The following is a 15,010-nucleotide window of genomic DNA, read 5'->3' as shown; positions in this document are numbered from 1 at the left end:
TTTATTGTAACTGGATAATAAACTAGTAGATGGAACTAAGAGTAATTAAGCTCAGTATTTCATGTGTAAAATGTATTTTGTTATTTGTGTTGTAATGTACAATCTGATGTTTTGTCAGTTTATATTCATGATACATTTTTCTAATGACGCATGGTGGCACCCTTTATTGAGGCCATGTCACCCGCAAGGCTTTGAGCATCATTGGTTGTAATCAAAAGGTAGATATTTAATGAATTAAATTCTTACCAGATGTTCTATATGAGCTACTTGTGCGATATTCCAATTTGATTAGTCTTTGCCATAAGTGGAGTCATGGGTATTTATTCGCTAGCAGCGTCTTGTTTAAACAATTGGTTACTCCATGAAACAATTCAACTAATAGAGTTGTGCATTGCCAAAATGATGATGTTGCAAATAATTTATAAACCATGAATTTATTTTAGATCTGAATTTATAATTATCCGATGAATAGTGGTGGCTGGGGTGTGGTTTTAATTCACTTCGAAATTAGGTGCCATTCATTGCAATGAATATTGTTGTACTTAAAATATTATATTCAAGCATTCACTATTGTAAATCGCCTTTAGAGGCAGTGTGTTATATGATCAAATAAATGTAATATGTAAAATTTCGTTTTTAGGTGTTGTATTTGATGTATTAGAGATGTTCGTGTAGTTATCCTTTAATATATAATTTAAATCATCAATTATTCTAAGTTTTATATATGGTGAATAACATATAACGCCGTTCCTATCAAACTCTTTATCAGTAGCGTTATTCCATTTCAAATGATAGTTATTCCATTTATTAGTGATAGAATCTAGTGCATAAAAACATGTGTATCTTGACGTAAATACTTTGATTAAAAGTGGGTAATTGTCTTTATAGGTATATAATAAAATATCATATATGCACTCATCAGGCAAAAAAGCATCATGGCTGAACACGATATTGAATTCTCTAAATCGCATAGTATCAAATTTATGTGGGTAGACCAGTTTATCATACACACTTTGAGGAATAAAAAAATGGAAGTGTTTATATCTTGAGTCAATTGTACATGAGTCATATAACATAACTTTAACACTTGTATCTGTATTATTTACATTGTCATTTTGTACTATCGACGTAGTTTCGGATTCTATTTGTGATATTTCCGATATTTCCAAATCAGATATGCAATATATACCGCCAATATAAAATGTAAACATGGAATTGATTATTATCGACATAATCCATCCCATAACAATATATATGTCTGCCGCCATACCAACACGAATTGTAGTGACGCATGCATTTTTATGGGGATATTGAAATGCAAATTGGCACGTTGATATGACGGTCTAGTGTATACCAACATAATGGGATTGAATCAAACACTTATATAAATCATATAACAAGTTTATTAATGTGTAATTCTGTTCACATTATCCACAACATATATTATCTAATTATTACTAACCAACTTAGTCAATATTATTACCATATGTATATATATAACATATACACATTATATGCATCATGGTACTACCACCATATTACGGAAATATTGTATATCTATACGAAATTTGACCGACTAATGTCATTACAATATAAGCGAGGTTCGCGAAATGAATCACATTTAAACAATAGTTTAATGCATAACTAATACACATGCAAACAATGTTTAAACCAAATAATATTAGGCCAGTTAAACAAATTATTATTCCTATTTCATTAGAGAATATTAATTAATACAAATCGCCTTATAATAGTATGTTCATTTCATAAGGTGACACTGCTTATGAAGTATACTATTGATTAAATAATATATTTGCTAACTATAAGATGTCATAAATGACGCATAGTATTTAAAGCTATACAGAAAATTTAGATGAAACATCGACTTTGAATATTGACCAATGAACATCAACATGATATACCAAATCAATACTATTATCCTTATATATTTATGTTATCATAATATATCTAGAAATGTGTCATTTAATTATATTATAAATTTTATAATTATCTTCCTTATTTTGTTGCAGGAAATAAGATAATTATATTGTTGCCCAGCGTATTTCTGATAACTAATGAAAAATAATGTTGATATCGATAGATGATATATGGGTGCCATCTGAATTGTTACACCTACTGAATATAACATAGAATATAACATTAAGTTGCTTTGGGCATAAGAGTGAATAAAAAAATGTTGGATGGGTCTAACTTACCATTGCCCGCTCTATTGGCAGAACAAATGTTGTTGAGAATCACCTATATGACTTACTCTAATAAATTTAATGTCCTTTCTAAATTCATTTTTGATTATTATCAGACATATTATTAACGTCTCATACTAACCTCAATATTTTCTACCCCCATGAGTTTTTCAGCTCAACGACTAAGGAAATTGTCTGTACATATTACACATCACAATACTAGATTGCAGCTGATAACTGATTAATGATGATCAGCAATGATTATTGTTTATACTAATTTTTAATATGAAATAATCTATATAAATTCAGTTTGTTACCAATAAATATATGTACTCTGTAATCTGGTATAAGCCCGAGCTCATAAGTTGTTTCACTTCCCATATAATTATATATATTTTTATTAATCAATGGTTTTGTTTCATAAATTTGAATCTCCAAATTATTTACTTTTGCACATTTCGAATATTCACAAATATAATTGACCAACGAAAAACAATCTAGCTTATATTTTTACAAGAGTCATAAAAATTAGTAAAATGGAATCATTTTAACAGTTCATGCCATTAGAATCAATATATATATATATGGAAGTCAATTCTATGTTTTAATTTGTACTTATCCCATACATTTGTACTAATATGCAAAATAAGTAATCTTTAACAAGTGCTTTAGATTTAATTAGTATTGGATTATAACTTTTACAACTATATACATTTATATGATCAATATAACCAGTTTTCAATATCATAACGCCATAAAATGTAAGTATGCACTCGTAAAGTTTGATTGTCTCCATTTAATTTGTATATAATAACTAATTTTGCAGTAAATCAGTGACGACTTGATTAGTGAACTTAAATGGAGGAATAATAATTTAGTGAGGGCACTAAAATGGAAATTTATTTATTACAAAAATACAACTAGAACGGTTATCCCAATGAATTTTGCAATTATAACCAAGTAGTTAATTTGCAAAGTCCCAAAAATTTAACATTCAACAACAATTAGAAAATTCCAATTCCTAAGCATGTTATTGTTTAGGTATATTGAATTATGATTAATTATTTGATAGTTATCTAAATCTGTTGGAATTTAAATTATTGAGTATATGTACATGTATACATAGACAGCCCCCTAAGTAACGACTAGTGCATGCCGCCCCTATGTTTCTATTCCCTAATTTAAAGTGCCAAGTATACTCGCCTAGTGGACCTGGGTTCCTGAGCAAACTTTTTTCATTCAAAAAAGCACAATGTGAATCAGCCGCAAATGAGTCCCAGCTGCCAGATCACATGGAATCCATTCCTCATGTTGACCCGTAAGTACCTAGTGACTTAGATATGAACTAGTCTCTTTTGAAAACCTTTCCAGGGAGGTTAAGAATATTTTGACTATGGATAACTACGATGGATTTCGTCTGGAAGCAGATAAACAGGTCGTGCCTAATCTCCATGCCGGGCATTATCTCTTCCTAGGCACTTTGATGAGAGAGGCTGGTTATATCTACCAATTTGGATTTACCTATGCCAATGATGATGCTAGTATGCTGGCTATGTCAAAAATTGATCTGGACGGCGTTGTTACGGGACGGTTAGTACATTAAAATATATTTTTTTAAATGAGTATTAAATAATTATATCATTCATTATTTAATAATATAGATTCCTTAAGAAGTTTGGAAAAAGCTTGGAACTGAAAGCTAATTGCAATTCGTGTCTAAAAATACCGAGTAGAAATGCTTATGAATTTGCAGCGGATTATTCTGGATCAGATTGGACAGCCTCCTTAAAAACTGCATGGCAAGGTAATAACGCAATACTTCAAAATTGATCATTTAAAATCATTTTTCCACAGTTTTTTTAATCCTAACCCGATTAAGTTATCTTTAGTACAATCAATTACCAACTATGATTGAATGTTGTTAATTGCTGTGCATTTTTGTTGAGGTTGTAAATACAATTAATTGTGATAATTATTAGATATATGAATGAAGTTGATTAAAACATTGTCAAAAAATTATGATATTGTCACTAATGTGATGTAGGCACGTGGATATTGAATGGAGCATTTTCCCAGCAAATTTATCGCAACTTGCACATAGGGGGTGAAATAACATACATTTGTGCGAATGGAGCGTCAATCGGTTCCCTGGGTGCAAGATATGTCAATGAAAGTAACATTTTCAATGCACAGATATCTCGCCAGCCCGATTTTAAGTCAATGGAAACAATGCTAAACCAGGTAGATAGTTACAAATTCCAATACGTCAAAAAGGTACAATATTTCTAATTTAGGTCACAGACCGCCTTTCATTGGCCTCAGAATTGGAATTTATCCCAGCAACTAAAGAATCTGCACTAAGAACGGTAAAATGATTTTCAATTCAGGGCTGGGAATACTTATTTAGACATGCAAGGGTACAGGGATCAATTGACACAACGGGGAGGATAGCAATGATGGCCCAGGATGCATCAGGTATGTTTTGTGCATTTAATATTGTAATAATACATGTTATGTATTTATTAGAGTCATATATATTGTGTGATTTAGGTTTTGGTGTAAACGGATTTATTGACTATTGGAACAATATCTATAGATTCGGCTTCATGATGCACCTGGTCCCGCAGCAAGAACCACCTAAACAATGAAGGGCCACGTATTACTACATATTTTATACAAAATGTTTACATTTTTAAAGTTTATTTTACTTTTGGATTTGTAAAACTCCAGATTTTTCTGCAAGGGTATAAAATATCCAATAAGAACTATTAATTGTAGTAAGAATTAGTTTCATAGTTAACAACACTATTTTATGGATATAAATGACATTCTTCAAATATTATTAGTCAAATATTGGAAATTGGTAGATATTTATCCAAATGTGATGGGCCTACAATTCTCTGATGTTTCAAAACCTGCAGCAACTTTCCATTTTTGAAATATTCTAGTATTTCATCATGATTCCCGATGATTTTACCGTTTGCTGCCAAAATAGACGTGGGTGTGTCATTCCTAAATGAAAGTATGCTTACAATTTGGTATTCAAGTAGCCATAACAAGCTGGTTCCGCTAATATATCAATAGTTACGAGGGGCAAAACTTGCAAAATAGTCAACATTTTTACGATATTCATAGCACATAGTGATGCTGGTCTGTCTACGGTGCCTTCTAGAAATAGAACAAACTTGTTGTTTTTGATAAGACACTCAATCACACGATCAACACCTTTTGAATCCTTTTTATACTCCGCCAAAGCATAATTTGAAAATTCTTGCAGGGTAAAAAGGGACCTACTCTGGGTACCAAATTTAAGTATGGCTCTTGTGACGGAGTATAACCCAATCATAGTGCACATGCTTTATGTTATTGGCCGTTGCACTATTAGTAGACATATGTTTTGCATTTAAAACAACACAACTGTGCAAATTTGGTTATACTAAATTATTTAACAATGGAAAGAATGATGAAATCATTTTTTCAGACTTCACCGCTCTTTACGAGAATTTGACTAAACAACAACTAGATGAATTGTCTACTAAAATTGATAGTTTTGAAGAAAATGTACGCGATTCCAATAATAAAACATATGTAAATGATCTTTTTAATAGATTGCCATTAATACCGCCGGTTGAACTAACTGCTGTACGATCCAAGGCCAATGTCAAGGGCCGCATTGGTACCAGGGCAAAACTTGTTAGGGGAAATGGAGAATTGGCCTTAGATCCAGGAGTCTACAACGGGTTACATCCAATTAAGCATGTAAAGAAAAGGATCATTCGTGAACTGAAAGTTAAATTAGATTGGTATGCCAAGAGCATCTGTAAACCATTAAAAGATGTCTACGATTTTTATACCTTCTTGCCAAAGCACATACACCCACTCCAGTATCATCAATTAAAGAGTTCATTGCATTTGCTGTATTCAGGGGGCAAAGTTGAGGAATCTTTTGCGGGTGTATTGGAGCAATTATCACGTATCAAGGCCCAAATTTACAGAAAGACTTCCCAATTCTGTATAGAATTGGATGAATTTAAGAAGTGTCGTGATGCATTTATGTATGTAAAACAATGTGTTGCTGAACTGGACAAGGTTATCAGCGATAATGAGAAGTATATAAAACTTTACCAGGAATATCGATCGTACCTACGCAAAATACCTACAGTTGACATTAAACAATGCACTGTGGCGATCATTGGTCATGTGAATGTGGGAAAGTCGACTCTTTTTAACAACATTTTAAGGGAATCACCTGGAAAGAAAATTCAAACCTTGGGCTTTGAGAATTGTGACGAATCCACCAAAGCAATTGTCAGTGAATTGGGGTTGGGTCTCTGCGGTTTGGGGGAGACTGAGAAGTTGAATAAGCTGAAGAAGTTGTCACTAGCTAAAGGTGGATTTGGACACGCAATTTTGTCTAAGCAACCCCAAATCGCACCTTACAACTTCACAACCAAGGCCATCTCGCCATCGCAATACATCTTCTCAAATATTAAAGGCATTCATTGTTGCCAATTATTAGACACCCCCGGGCTATTGCCCAGAAACAGTAGATTTAATCCATACGAAAAGCTTACATACACTCTGTTAAGGGAGTTATACATGGGTGTAATTTTTGCAGTGGATTTAACAGATACGAATTTAGATGACCAAAAGAGGCTACATGATTTACTAAGAAATAAATACAATGATAGGCCATGGTAAGGATTTGTGATTGATTTAGGATAAATGTAATAACTAAGGGGGAAGATCATGAGGGTAAGCACCACTTTGACAATTTGCTAGACAAAACCAAGATTCAACAAAACCTGCAGCAAATTTATACACAACTAATCGACATAAATACTCAAATTTGCGACATTGACTAATTGTACAATAGACAATATATTATATATAGTAGTTATTGGTTTAGTTTTATAATTTTGATAGTATTATCAGTTCATTTGTTATATCATGTGTTTATGTATATACGTCTATATTATTAGATGTATATTGTGACATTTTTATCCATTAATTTGATTAATTGTGTATTGTATAGTTAATGGTAACATTAATAAGTCATTATCATCCGTTAAACAAACAAACATTGACAATTTAATGTTATAACATAGATTAAAAATTGAATATATCAATTTAAAATGTCGATAACATTACTCATTGTGTAATTGTATTCATTAAACATCATTAAACTGCAAATTAGTGATAATTAATGCATTTTAGACTCATCAATAACAATAAACAATGAAATTCAAGTATTATATATAAATCATTAACTTGGCCCATTTGTAATATACCTAATAATTGCATTATTTAATGGTGTATATGTCACAAATCATCTAAAACATGCACATTAGATACAATATCTAAATTAGCAAAATAGTTATGACCTCCAAATGCTGTACAAACTTTGTAATTGACACAATATATGTCTGTCCCTTTAATAAGTAATTAAACAAAACATTGCTATGCCAGAACAGTAAGACACACGAACATATATATAAGTATTATTTATTGTATATAATATGTAATGTATATATACATTAATAAACATTATATCCTGGAATGGCTCAAAATCACTACATATACAATTAATCCAATATATATGTTGTTACAAATGATAAGATATGTCACATAGATACATATAGACATAGTTGCTCAACTGGCACGGACAGATAGTCGGTACTAGTTTGTACAACGCCCATAGTACCATCCAGTTGAACCAATGTCCCTGTCTTGTTCATGTTAATTCCATTTTGCATAACAATTACCTGTATTAACTTCAGAACAATTAAATATTATAATGCTTTAAATATTTAAGTATACAAACTTACTTGTTGACTAGTTTCAGATGGAATTTTTGGTTTTACAGACTCAGAAGCTATGGCGATATAGTCGTCGTCTACAAACAAGTGTAAGATCGTGAAATCTGTTTCACGGGACCCTGAAATCGTCTCCCCAACTATTCCAGTTTTACCCTGATAAGCCCCGGCGCCTGTGATCTCTACTACAGAACCTTTACAATATTTTTGGGTGAATAATATGTTGCGATTAATATCGGATGATATTTTGGGTACAGATTGCATATGTCTATCATCACCCTTATCACCATCAGCACTAGAACTAGTGTTGATATGTGATGGTGGTTTGCTAGAAAATCTAGAGGAATGATGTGTGCGTTCAAAACCACAATCCATACCGCCTCCGACACTATCAATTACCAAGCATTCTGCCTTCTTGTACCGCATTGTCTGCGGTTTCACCTTCAGCAATACTGTAAATCGATCTGGCTCTACTTTAACAATATCCGCGAGTAATCCCTTATACCTGCCTACTAAAATCTTTACAGTCTTGCCAATAAAGGGGTTAATATACCTGCTACCGCCCCTCGTATTATTATTTGTGCCGTCAAATTGTTTCTTGTCGTTAGAACCGAGACTGTGAGTTGGTGATTGGCTGGATGTGTGTGGATTGAGACAAATAACATCTTCACCTTCCAAACATGTTACGGAGGTTTCCGTAACATATTGGTGAATTGCACCCGCTTTTCCTCGGGCATAATCAGCCAACATTAAAAAAACCCACGATTGCCAAATGTGAAGCACTAGCGCATTTTTACCCTTCAATGGGCCCTTTGAAATAATAACGTTGCACTTGCAGCGGACACTTGCCATATTTGCATCCTTTGTCACTTGATCGGCATTATTCCGTTTGCACAAAATCTGCGACAAATTGCCCACGATAAGCTGTGAATTGACTGTCAAAAACTTAGCTATCCTATTTTTGTCAATGTAGACCAACACACCAATCGTACCATTTGTAAGTTGTACCAAATCACCCATTGTATAACCGTTTAGGCTGAGTAGTTTCTGTCCTCCAGTGCCTTCAGATCTAGTTAGCGACAAATTTTCCAATGAACATCTAAATTCTTGTCCCGAAAGTGGCGAAAAGACTACAGCAGAACGGTTAGGAAGATCCACTAGGCTGATTAACCCAGTCTCACCAGCGTTAATGCCGCTAATAGCACGAACTGAATCTCCCTCCTCAAAATACTTGACAAAATCCCCCCAAGGCACATCAAAACTGTCAATTCCCAACTCCTCCGTGTCCACTTTCACATAGTTCGTTGACACGCCAATTATTTTACCCTTCAAGTTAGTGAGCTCGCCCTTAATAACTTTCACCCTCTCCCCCAACTTATATAGACCCAACGTTCGTTTGGCCTTGGTAACTTTAAGGGCCTCTTGGTCAAAGGAAACATTCCTGCGTTGATTAAATTCCTTCAATTCTTTAAGGGTAGCCTCAACATGAGCACCCGTAACAATTCCCTTGAGGCTGATTCTGTACAGGATATGCCCAGAGTCTTCAAAAGTATGATTGTTGTATCGCACAGTGCCAGGGTAAAATCCAACTTCTAGCAAGCCACCAGCCTCTTCAACCTCCAACCGATTGAAAAAGTTTTTAGGCGGTCTTTTCATACCACTAAACCCAGTGCCAGTACTGCCATTGGCACTCACATTCTTTACCGTTGGTTCTAGGGATTGCGATGATGACTGCAATTGATCATTTGTTGGCATATCTAGCCTAGGGATCAATCTGAGCGTGACCCGACCATTATTAACATCTACCTCGAACACCTGCCCTAAGTCTCCTTTGTATAACCCAGTCCGAACTCGTACATATTCATCAATGCGTGGTATTGACGCGTCTGGTAGTACTACATTAAACACTGAAGGCATTTCAGATAATGGGACCATTTTCACGCTATTTATGTACACATTCCTCAAGCCAGTTAAGGCATCTATTACATCCCGTTTGTTGTCTGCTTCGATGTACAAATAATTAGTCAGAGTATCAGAAGCAAATGAGGAGAACACTCCCAAGTCTATGCCACGTCGTTTGAGCGTGAAAAACTTGTTTTGAATTGAAATAGCTAGTTCCCTGGCTAATCCACTTTTGGATAATTTAACTAACCATAGTTTAGGATCGGAAAGGTCTGGTAGGAACGATGTGGACTCACTTACATCATCGTATATAGGCATGTCAAACAATTGTTCATCAGCCAGCTCATCAGCCAGCTCATCAGCCAGTTCATCAGCATCCTCTGACTCGTGTAGATTTTGGTAACGCTTGGTCAGACTGTCAATTGCAGTTTCCAAATGAGCTGCACCCCCAGCCCTTCTCCTTTCTCTCCCATCTTTAGTCAAACTTTCCATCCTAATTCTTCGCTGTTCAAGCCTTTCTGCCTCTGCAGATTCCTTAGACAAGTCTAATATCCCATCGTCATAATCATAGTCCTCGTCCTCCTCATCTTCCATGGCCTCAGTATCCAAAAATGCTGAAACATCAATTCTGCGGTCATGTTTCTTGTTAGATATTTTATATCGGCGCCTTTTTAACCTACTTAAGTAACATGTATGTTGAAAATTTGTTGTATAGTTTGTTCGACTTACGTATTCCCTGATTTTTTCGATTTACTATCCGCACTGCCTTTAAAATCTGCGTCATCTTTGTCCCCAAAATTAAGGGAGTCCATTTCTTCTGGATTGTCACTAGATTCAGTTTTTTCTTGTGGCATATTTTGATGTTTACAGGATAGTTAGGTGGTGCTGGGCTATTTTCAGGGTGGGGTTGCACATATACCCAAATATAAAACTTTCAATTTATTAAAAAACTGATGAAATTCACGCTTATTCGTCTTATTGACTAATAATCGATAGTTATATAAATAATTTGGAATGTATTTTACTTACACGAAGTATGGCGTTCGTTTCATTTATATACTTTGTGAATTGTCCACTATTAGTACCTGTTTCTTGCTATTCTATAGATAACTAAAATTTTCATTTATACAACCCTTATTTATACTGATCAAACGATTTTCCCATCAATTTACTTGTTATGTTCAATGATATTGATGTATATTCTAAAAATTTATACTTATACAAAACAACTACACTAAATTATACATGACATGCGATAGAATCAAGACAAATAGTCGATTTAATAAACTTTGTTAGTATTAGTTACCTCATTTAACCAATGAGGATGATGAATATAAATGTACACTCATTAATGATTAATATACATAATGGATTACTTATATTGAGGGTATATAAACTGTAACAAATCAAATGTAGATTATTGTTCTACTTTATTGATAGTGATTACTTATTTTTATACATTACGAATGACCATTTGTTGATGTAGTGGACAATTACAAATTATTATCCTAATTTATGCACGGCTTGGCTGCAGATTTTGCACCAGATTGTGAGCTTACAAGGAATGCATTCTTAAACAATATAAAACAATGATAGTGTGACAAAATAGCTAAAAAAGCACTAAAATTAATATACAAAACCCACTGATTAACATATACGGCGCAAATTAGAATCCTCATACTTGCATACATGAGTTGTAAAGTGGCTGAACTCATTTGGCCGACAAGCAACAATTTTGAGACATGTGTTGTCTGAAAGATATACTTTTCCATCGAAATAATTGGATTTCACAACCCCTTCATTCCGTTTCACAGTACAAGTCTGTTTTTTATGAAAATTAATCGCCACTTTGTTTACAAATTTAATACATTCCTTAGTACTACGATATGAAATCGTGAGTTTTAGTAGAGATATAGCTGAAGCTATGATTGATGCGGTCATTGCAAACAATAGTGAATATATTCTACTGGTACTTTGAATGTTTTTATCGGCAACATCTTCCATCTGTGATAATTGTAGGTCTTTAAGCTTATCCAAATTTATATCATTATTTCTCATTTTAAAATCAGTGTCAGTTACAAGTTCTACTAGTTTCCATCTATATTAACATATACATAAAGTATTTATAACAAATATACAATGCAATTACCTTTTATCACAATCTATTATTGGGCCAATTTGTTTGCTATGCTTATTATATAGTCCAAAAAGTTGCTTCAAATGGCGTTTGATTAGAAAGGGCTCTTTTACATAATTTATGAGGTTAAATTGCTACATAAGCTTTTAAATACATTTTCACTAAAAGTATCGCATTTTAGTGTAGTTTTTATATCGATTGTATTATTAGTGGTTATAAGCTGTAATGTTGACCTGGCCCAAAAACCCAAACTATCCTTCTTGGCACTGGTTACTCTTATATAGGTGGCATTAGGGTCTATCTGAAGGTAATTCTATATGATTTAGTTGGTTAATTGGTGATATTGCTTGGCAAAAATATTAAGCAGAAATATTCTGGACATTATATTGGAAGTTCTCATTATTAATTGAATACCACGTACAGTTACAGAATTTGCTGCCGTCAGGGCCACTTCATGGTCGTAGAGGAGCGATGATCTAGGTGAATTGGTATTCACCTAGAGAGGAGGGATGCGGAAGCACCAATACCTAAAATCCAAAGTGCAATGGGGCGAACGTATTGGTAGGAGGTGCAGCTGGGTATGCGTATATACATACAGGATTGGCGCATCCCCATATCCATCCCATCGCAATTACATGTGGCATACACGAATATAACTTATTTACGCTAATAAACTACAGCATGGATGGTTTGGGTGAACATTCTGTGCCTATTATTGTATCAAAGTTATGTAGCGCCGTTGTAATTGGACTTTTGGCGCTGGGTGGATACTTAATTCCTAAATTCGTCTCCAAACGTAGCAGACTCTACCATGATACGGATAAATATGAGAAGATCATTTGTTTATTCAATTGTTTTGGTGCTGGATCCATCATGGGCATGACCTTTTTTCACATGATGCCAGAGACCATTCACTTATGCAAACATAGTGGCCTTTTTATCCAGTTAAATGACTCAATATTTAACATGTGCTACCCATTGATTTTATGTGGAGCTTCACTAGTACTATTGGCGGAACATGTTATTGCTACTAGGGACTGTCATCCCTGTCCCGATTTCTCTAGTGGCGCCACGAAGCATGAGTAAGTCATTCAGTATATAATCATACATTAACCCCAAATGTGAAATTACTGTTTACATTGATTGGGTGTTCTAAAACGCATACTTATGAATATGTTATCAAAATACAAATTTTAGATAAAATTCATTATTTTAATAATTCTCTTTTTAACATAGGGAAAGCACAACTACAGTAAATACCGTCGACCAAAATAATATCATAGATGGTTCAAAATGTACCTCAATCACTTGCCCAGGACATGAATTCACCACAATAAACCCGCTTTATGAAATTGATTGTCTTGAAGGAGGGAAGATTGCGGAACCTGCCCCTATGAGGGTTAACTTACTGGAGAGAATCAGGAATATGTGCAAATGCAGAGGGTTCTTTTTAGCTATCGCTTTGGCATTTCATTCGATATTTGAAGGGGTGGCTCTGGGTTCAAGTGATAGCCATGCCCACGTATGGTTGCTGTTTTTGGGTATTGCTTCTCACAAATGGGCAGCAGCCATGGCACTTTCCATATCTTTGTGCAGTGGGAATAACAAGAAATCGACCATTGTAACACTTGTAGCAATATTTTGTCTTGCTACGCCGCTGGGTATATTTATAGGGATGGGCGTTTCAAAAATTGGTAAGTTGGCAGTTACATTTTTTGTTATTGCGCGATTGAGTTAACATAGGTAACATTTATGCTGGAATAATGAATGCATTGGCAGTTGGAACGCTCATTTACATTGGTGCTGAAATAATTTCACATGAGTTCAGCGCCACTGGCATGGGACGCCTCTTCCCCCTATACCAGTGGCTCACCACGATCGCAGGATCCTCGCTAATGTTAGTTCTTGTCATTATTGACTTGTTGTACATCCCTCACCATCATTAAGGCTCTTTTTGTGATATTTATGGGTGATTGTATTATAATTGATGTTTAAATGCAGTATGACATCTTTGTTACTTACAGTAACTATAAATTAAAATAATAAAAAAACTAGTGACTGCTGTAATTCAACATTATTATAATTCATCTATCTAGTATCATTGGTATATGGCCCTGTGATGTTGTAGCCCTCTACAGTTGGTGTATATATGGTGGTACAGTTAGTGTATGCTGATGGATGTGCCATGTGATGATATTTGTGATTATTGTTTGTTACTGGAGCATGTGGGTGTGCGCTTGAAGGATTTAGAGCACGATGCATCACTTTCTAACGATAAAAAAAGTATACGTACATATGTGTATGTCATGTAGTTTCTGAAAGCCTTGGGTTAAACGTATGGGCAAACGCTGCGAATCACAAGCGGCCCAAATTGGATTTGGGGACACAAAAATTTAAGCTTGGACCTATAGAATTGCACTCTAATTGTAAGACTGAGTGCACGATAAATATGGTTACTGAACGGTCCATATATACAACATACAAAGTACACCATCTACATGCCAAAGTCAAGCAGATTCTACTTAGGGGCAAGTCACTGATACTTATGCTCGTGGTATGTTTGATTCCTGTTACGTATATGACTGCGATTCGTATGAAACTCATTTCGATGGTATTTATTATATTACAAAACTAACATAGGATGACACAGGGGAAATGCAGGGAATTGTACAGCCTAGATGTGTGGATTTGTACAGCACTGTTGTTGTGGGTACTACGTTAATTTTGTCAAATGTAAGGAGCTGCTAACGTAGATTGTAATATATTCTCCCATCGGATCAGCGCCGTATGCATTGATCACCAGCAATTCCATTGCACAATACAAGAACCCATGATAGTTATTTAGTAATTAGTGGGTGATTGGTACTAAGCAGTTTCCATATAGTACAAGCCACATAGTTAATTGCCATTAGTAATGCACATCACAATACGCATTGATAATTTTTCAATTA

General features: G+C 34.5%; 9 protein-coding genes across 9 annotated transcripts; 4 read left to right on the top strand and 5 right to left on the bottom strand.

Annotated features, from left to right (window-relative positions):
• On the bottom strand, positions 606 to 1,268 carry BmR1_04g09760 (BMN2 family; the record flags this gene model as incomplete). The annotated part of the gene is made up of 1 exon (XM_012795073.2): positions 606 to 1,268. One exon carries the CDS (start codon positions 1,266 to 1,268, stop codon positions 606 to 608), a length of 663 nt encoding a protein of 220 aa, XP_012650527.2.
• BmR1_04g09756 (hypothetical protein) lies at positions 1,988 to 2,161 on the bottom strand (the record flags this gene model as incomplete). The annotated part of the gene is made up of 1 exon (XM_021482818.1): positions 1,988 to 2,161. The coding sequence occupies one exon, from the start codon at positions 2,159 to 2,161 to the stop codon at positions 1,988 to 1,990; it is 174 nt and encodes a 57-aa protein (XP_021337968.1).
• BmR1_04g09755 (mitochondrial import receptor subunit TOM40) lies at positions 3,368 to 4,852 on the top strand (the record flags this gene model as incomplete). Its single annotated transcript, XM_021482817.1, has 7 exons — positions 3,368 to 3,522; positions 3,543 to 3,794; positions 3,866 to 4,008; positions 4,249 to 4,478; positions 4,499 to 4,570; positions 4,592 to 4,679; positions 4,755 to 4,852. 7 exons carry the CDS (start codon positions 3,368 to 3,370, stop codon positions 4,850 to 4,852), a joined length of 1,038 nt encoding a protein of 345 aa, XP_021337218.1.
• BmR1_04g09750 (hypothetical protein) lies at positions 5,051 to 5,550 on the bottom strand (the record flags this gene model as incomplete). The annotated part of the gene is made up of 2 exons (XM_012795071.1): positions 5,051 to 5,216; positions 5,237 to 5,550. The coding sequence occupies 2 exons, from the start codon at positions 5,548 to 5,550 to the stop codon at positions 5,051 to 5,053; spliced, it is 480 nt and encodes a 159-aa protein (XP_012650525.1).
• A 14-nt stretch (positions 5,551 to 5,564) lies between these two features.
• BmR1_04g09745 (GTP-binding protein, putative) lies at positions 5,565 to 7,069 on the top strand (the record flags this gene model as incomplete). Its single annotated transcript, XM_012795070.1, has 2 exons — positions 5,565 to 6,901; positions 6,925 to 7,069. 2 exons carry the CDS (start codon positions 5,565 to 5,567, stop codon positions 7,067 to 7,069), a joined length of 1,482 nt encoding a protein of 493 aa, XP_012650524.1.
• BmR1_04g09740 (Putative transcription elongation factor SPT5 homolog 1) lies at positions 7,829 to 10,776 on the bottom strand (the record flags this gene model as incomplete). Its single annotated transcript, XM_012795069.1, has 3 exons — positions 7,829 to 7,969; positions 8,033 to 10,598; positions 10,652 to 10,776. 3 exons carry the CDS (start codon positions 10,774 to 10,776, stop codon positions 7,829 to 7,831), a joined length of 2,832 nt encoding a protein of 943 aa, XP_012650523.1.
• BmR1_04g09735 (hypothetical protein) lies at positions 11,570 to 12,680 on the bottom strand (the record flags this gene model as incomplete). Its single annotated transcript, XM_012795068.1, has 5 exons — positions 11,570 to 12,020; positions 12,072 to 12,193; positions 12,214 to 12,372; positions 12,481 to 12,535; positions 12,556 to 12,680. 5 exons carry the CDS (start codon positions 12,678 to 12,680, stop codon positions 11,570 to 11,572), a joined length of 912 nt encoding a protein of 303 aa, XP_012650522.1.
• On the top strand, positions 12,741 to 14,005 carry BmR1_04g09730 (solute carrier family 39 (zinc transporter); the record flags this gene model as incomplete). Its single annotated transcript, XM_012795067.1, has 3 exons — positions 12,741 to 13,141; positions 13,296 to 13,753; positions 13,803 to 14,005. 3 exons carry the CDS (start codon positions 12,741 to 12,743, stop codon positions 14,003 to 14,005), a joined length of 1,062 nt encoding a protein of 353 aa, XP_012650521.1.
• A 228-nt stretch (positions 14,006 to 14,233) lies between these two features.
• Positions 14,234 to 14,893, top strand: BmR1_04g09725 (conserved Plasmodium protein, unknown function; the record flags this gene model as incomplete). The annotated part of the gene is made up of 4 exons (XM_021482816.1): positions 14,234 to 14,342; positions 14,372 to 14,613; positions 14,700 to 14,792; positions 14,813 to 14,893. The coding sequence occupies 4 exons, from the start codon at positions 14,234 to 14,236 to the stop codon at positions 14,891 to 14,893; spliced, it is 525 nt and encodes a 174-aa protein (XP_021337967.1).

Source organism: Babesia microti, chromosome IV (assembly GCF_000691945.2).
Source record: "Babesia microti strain RI chromosome IV, complete genome".
Lineage (NCBI taxonomy): Eukaryota > Apicomplexa > Aconoidasida > Piroplasmida > Babesiidae > Babesia > Babesia microti.
This window is presented reverse-complemented; position numbering and strand designations above follow the sequence as displayed.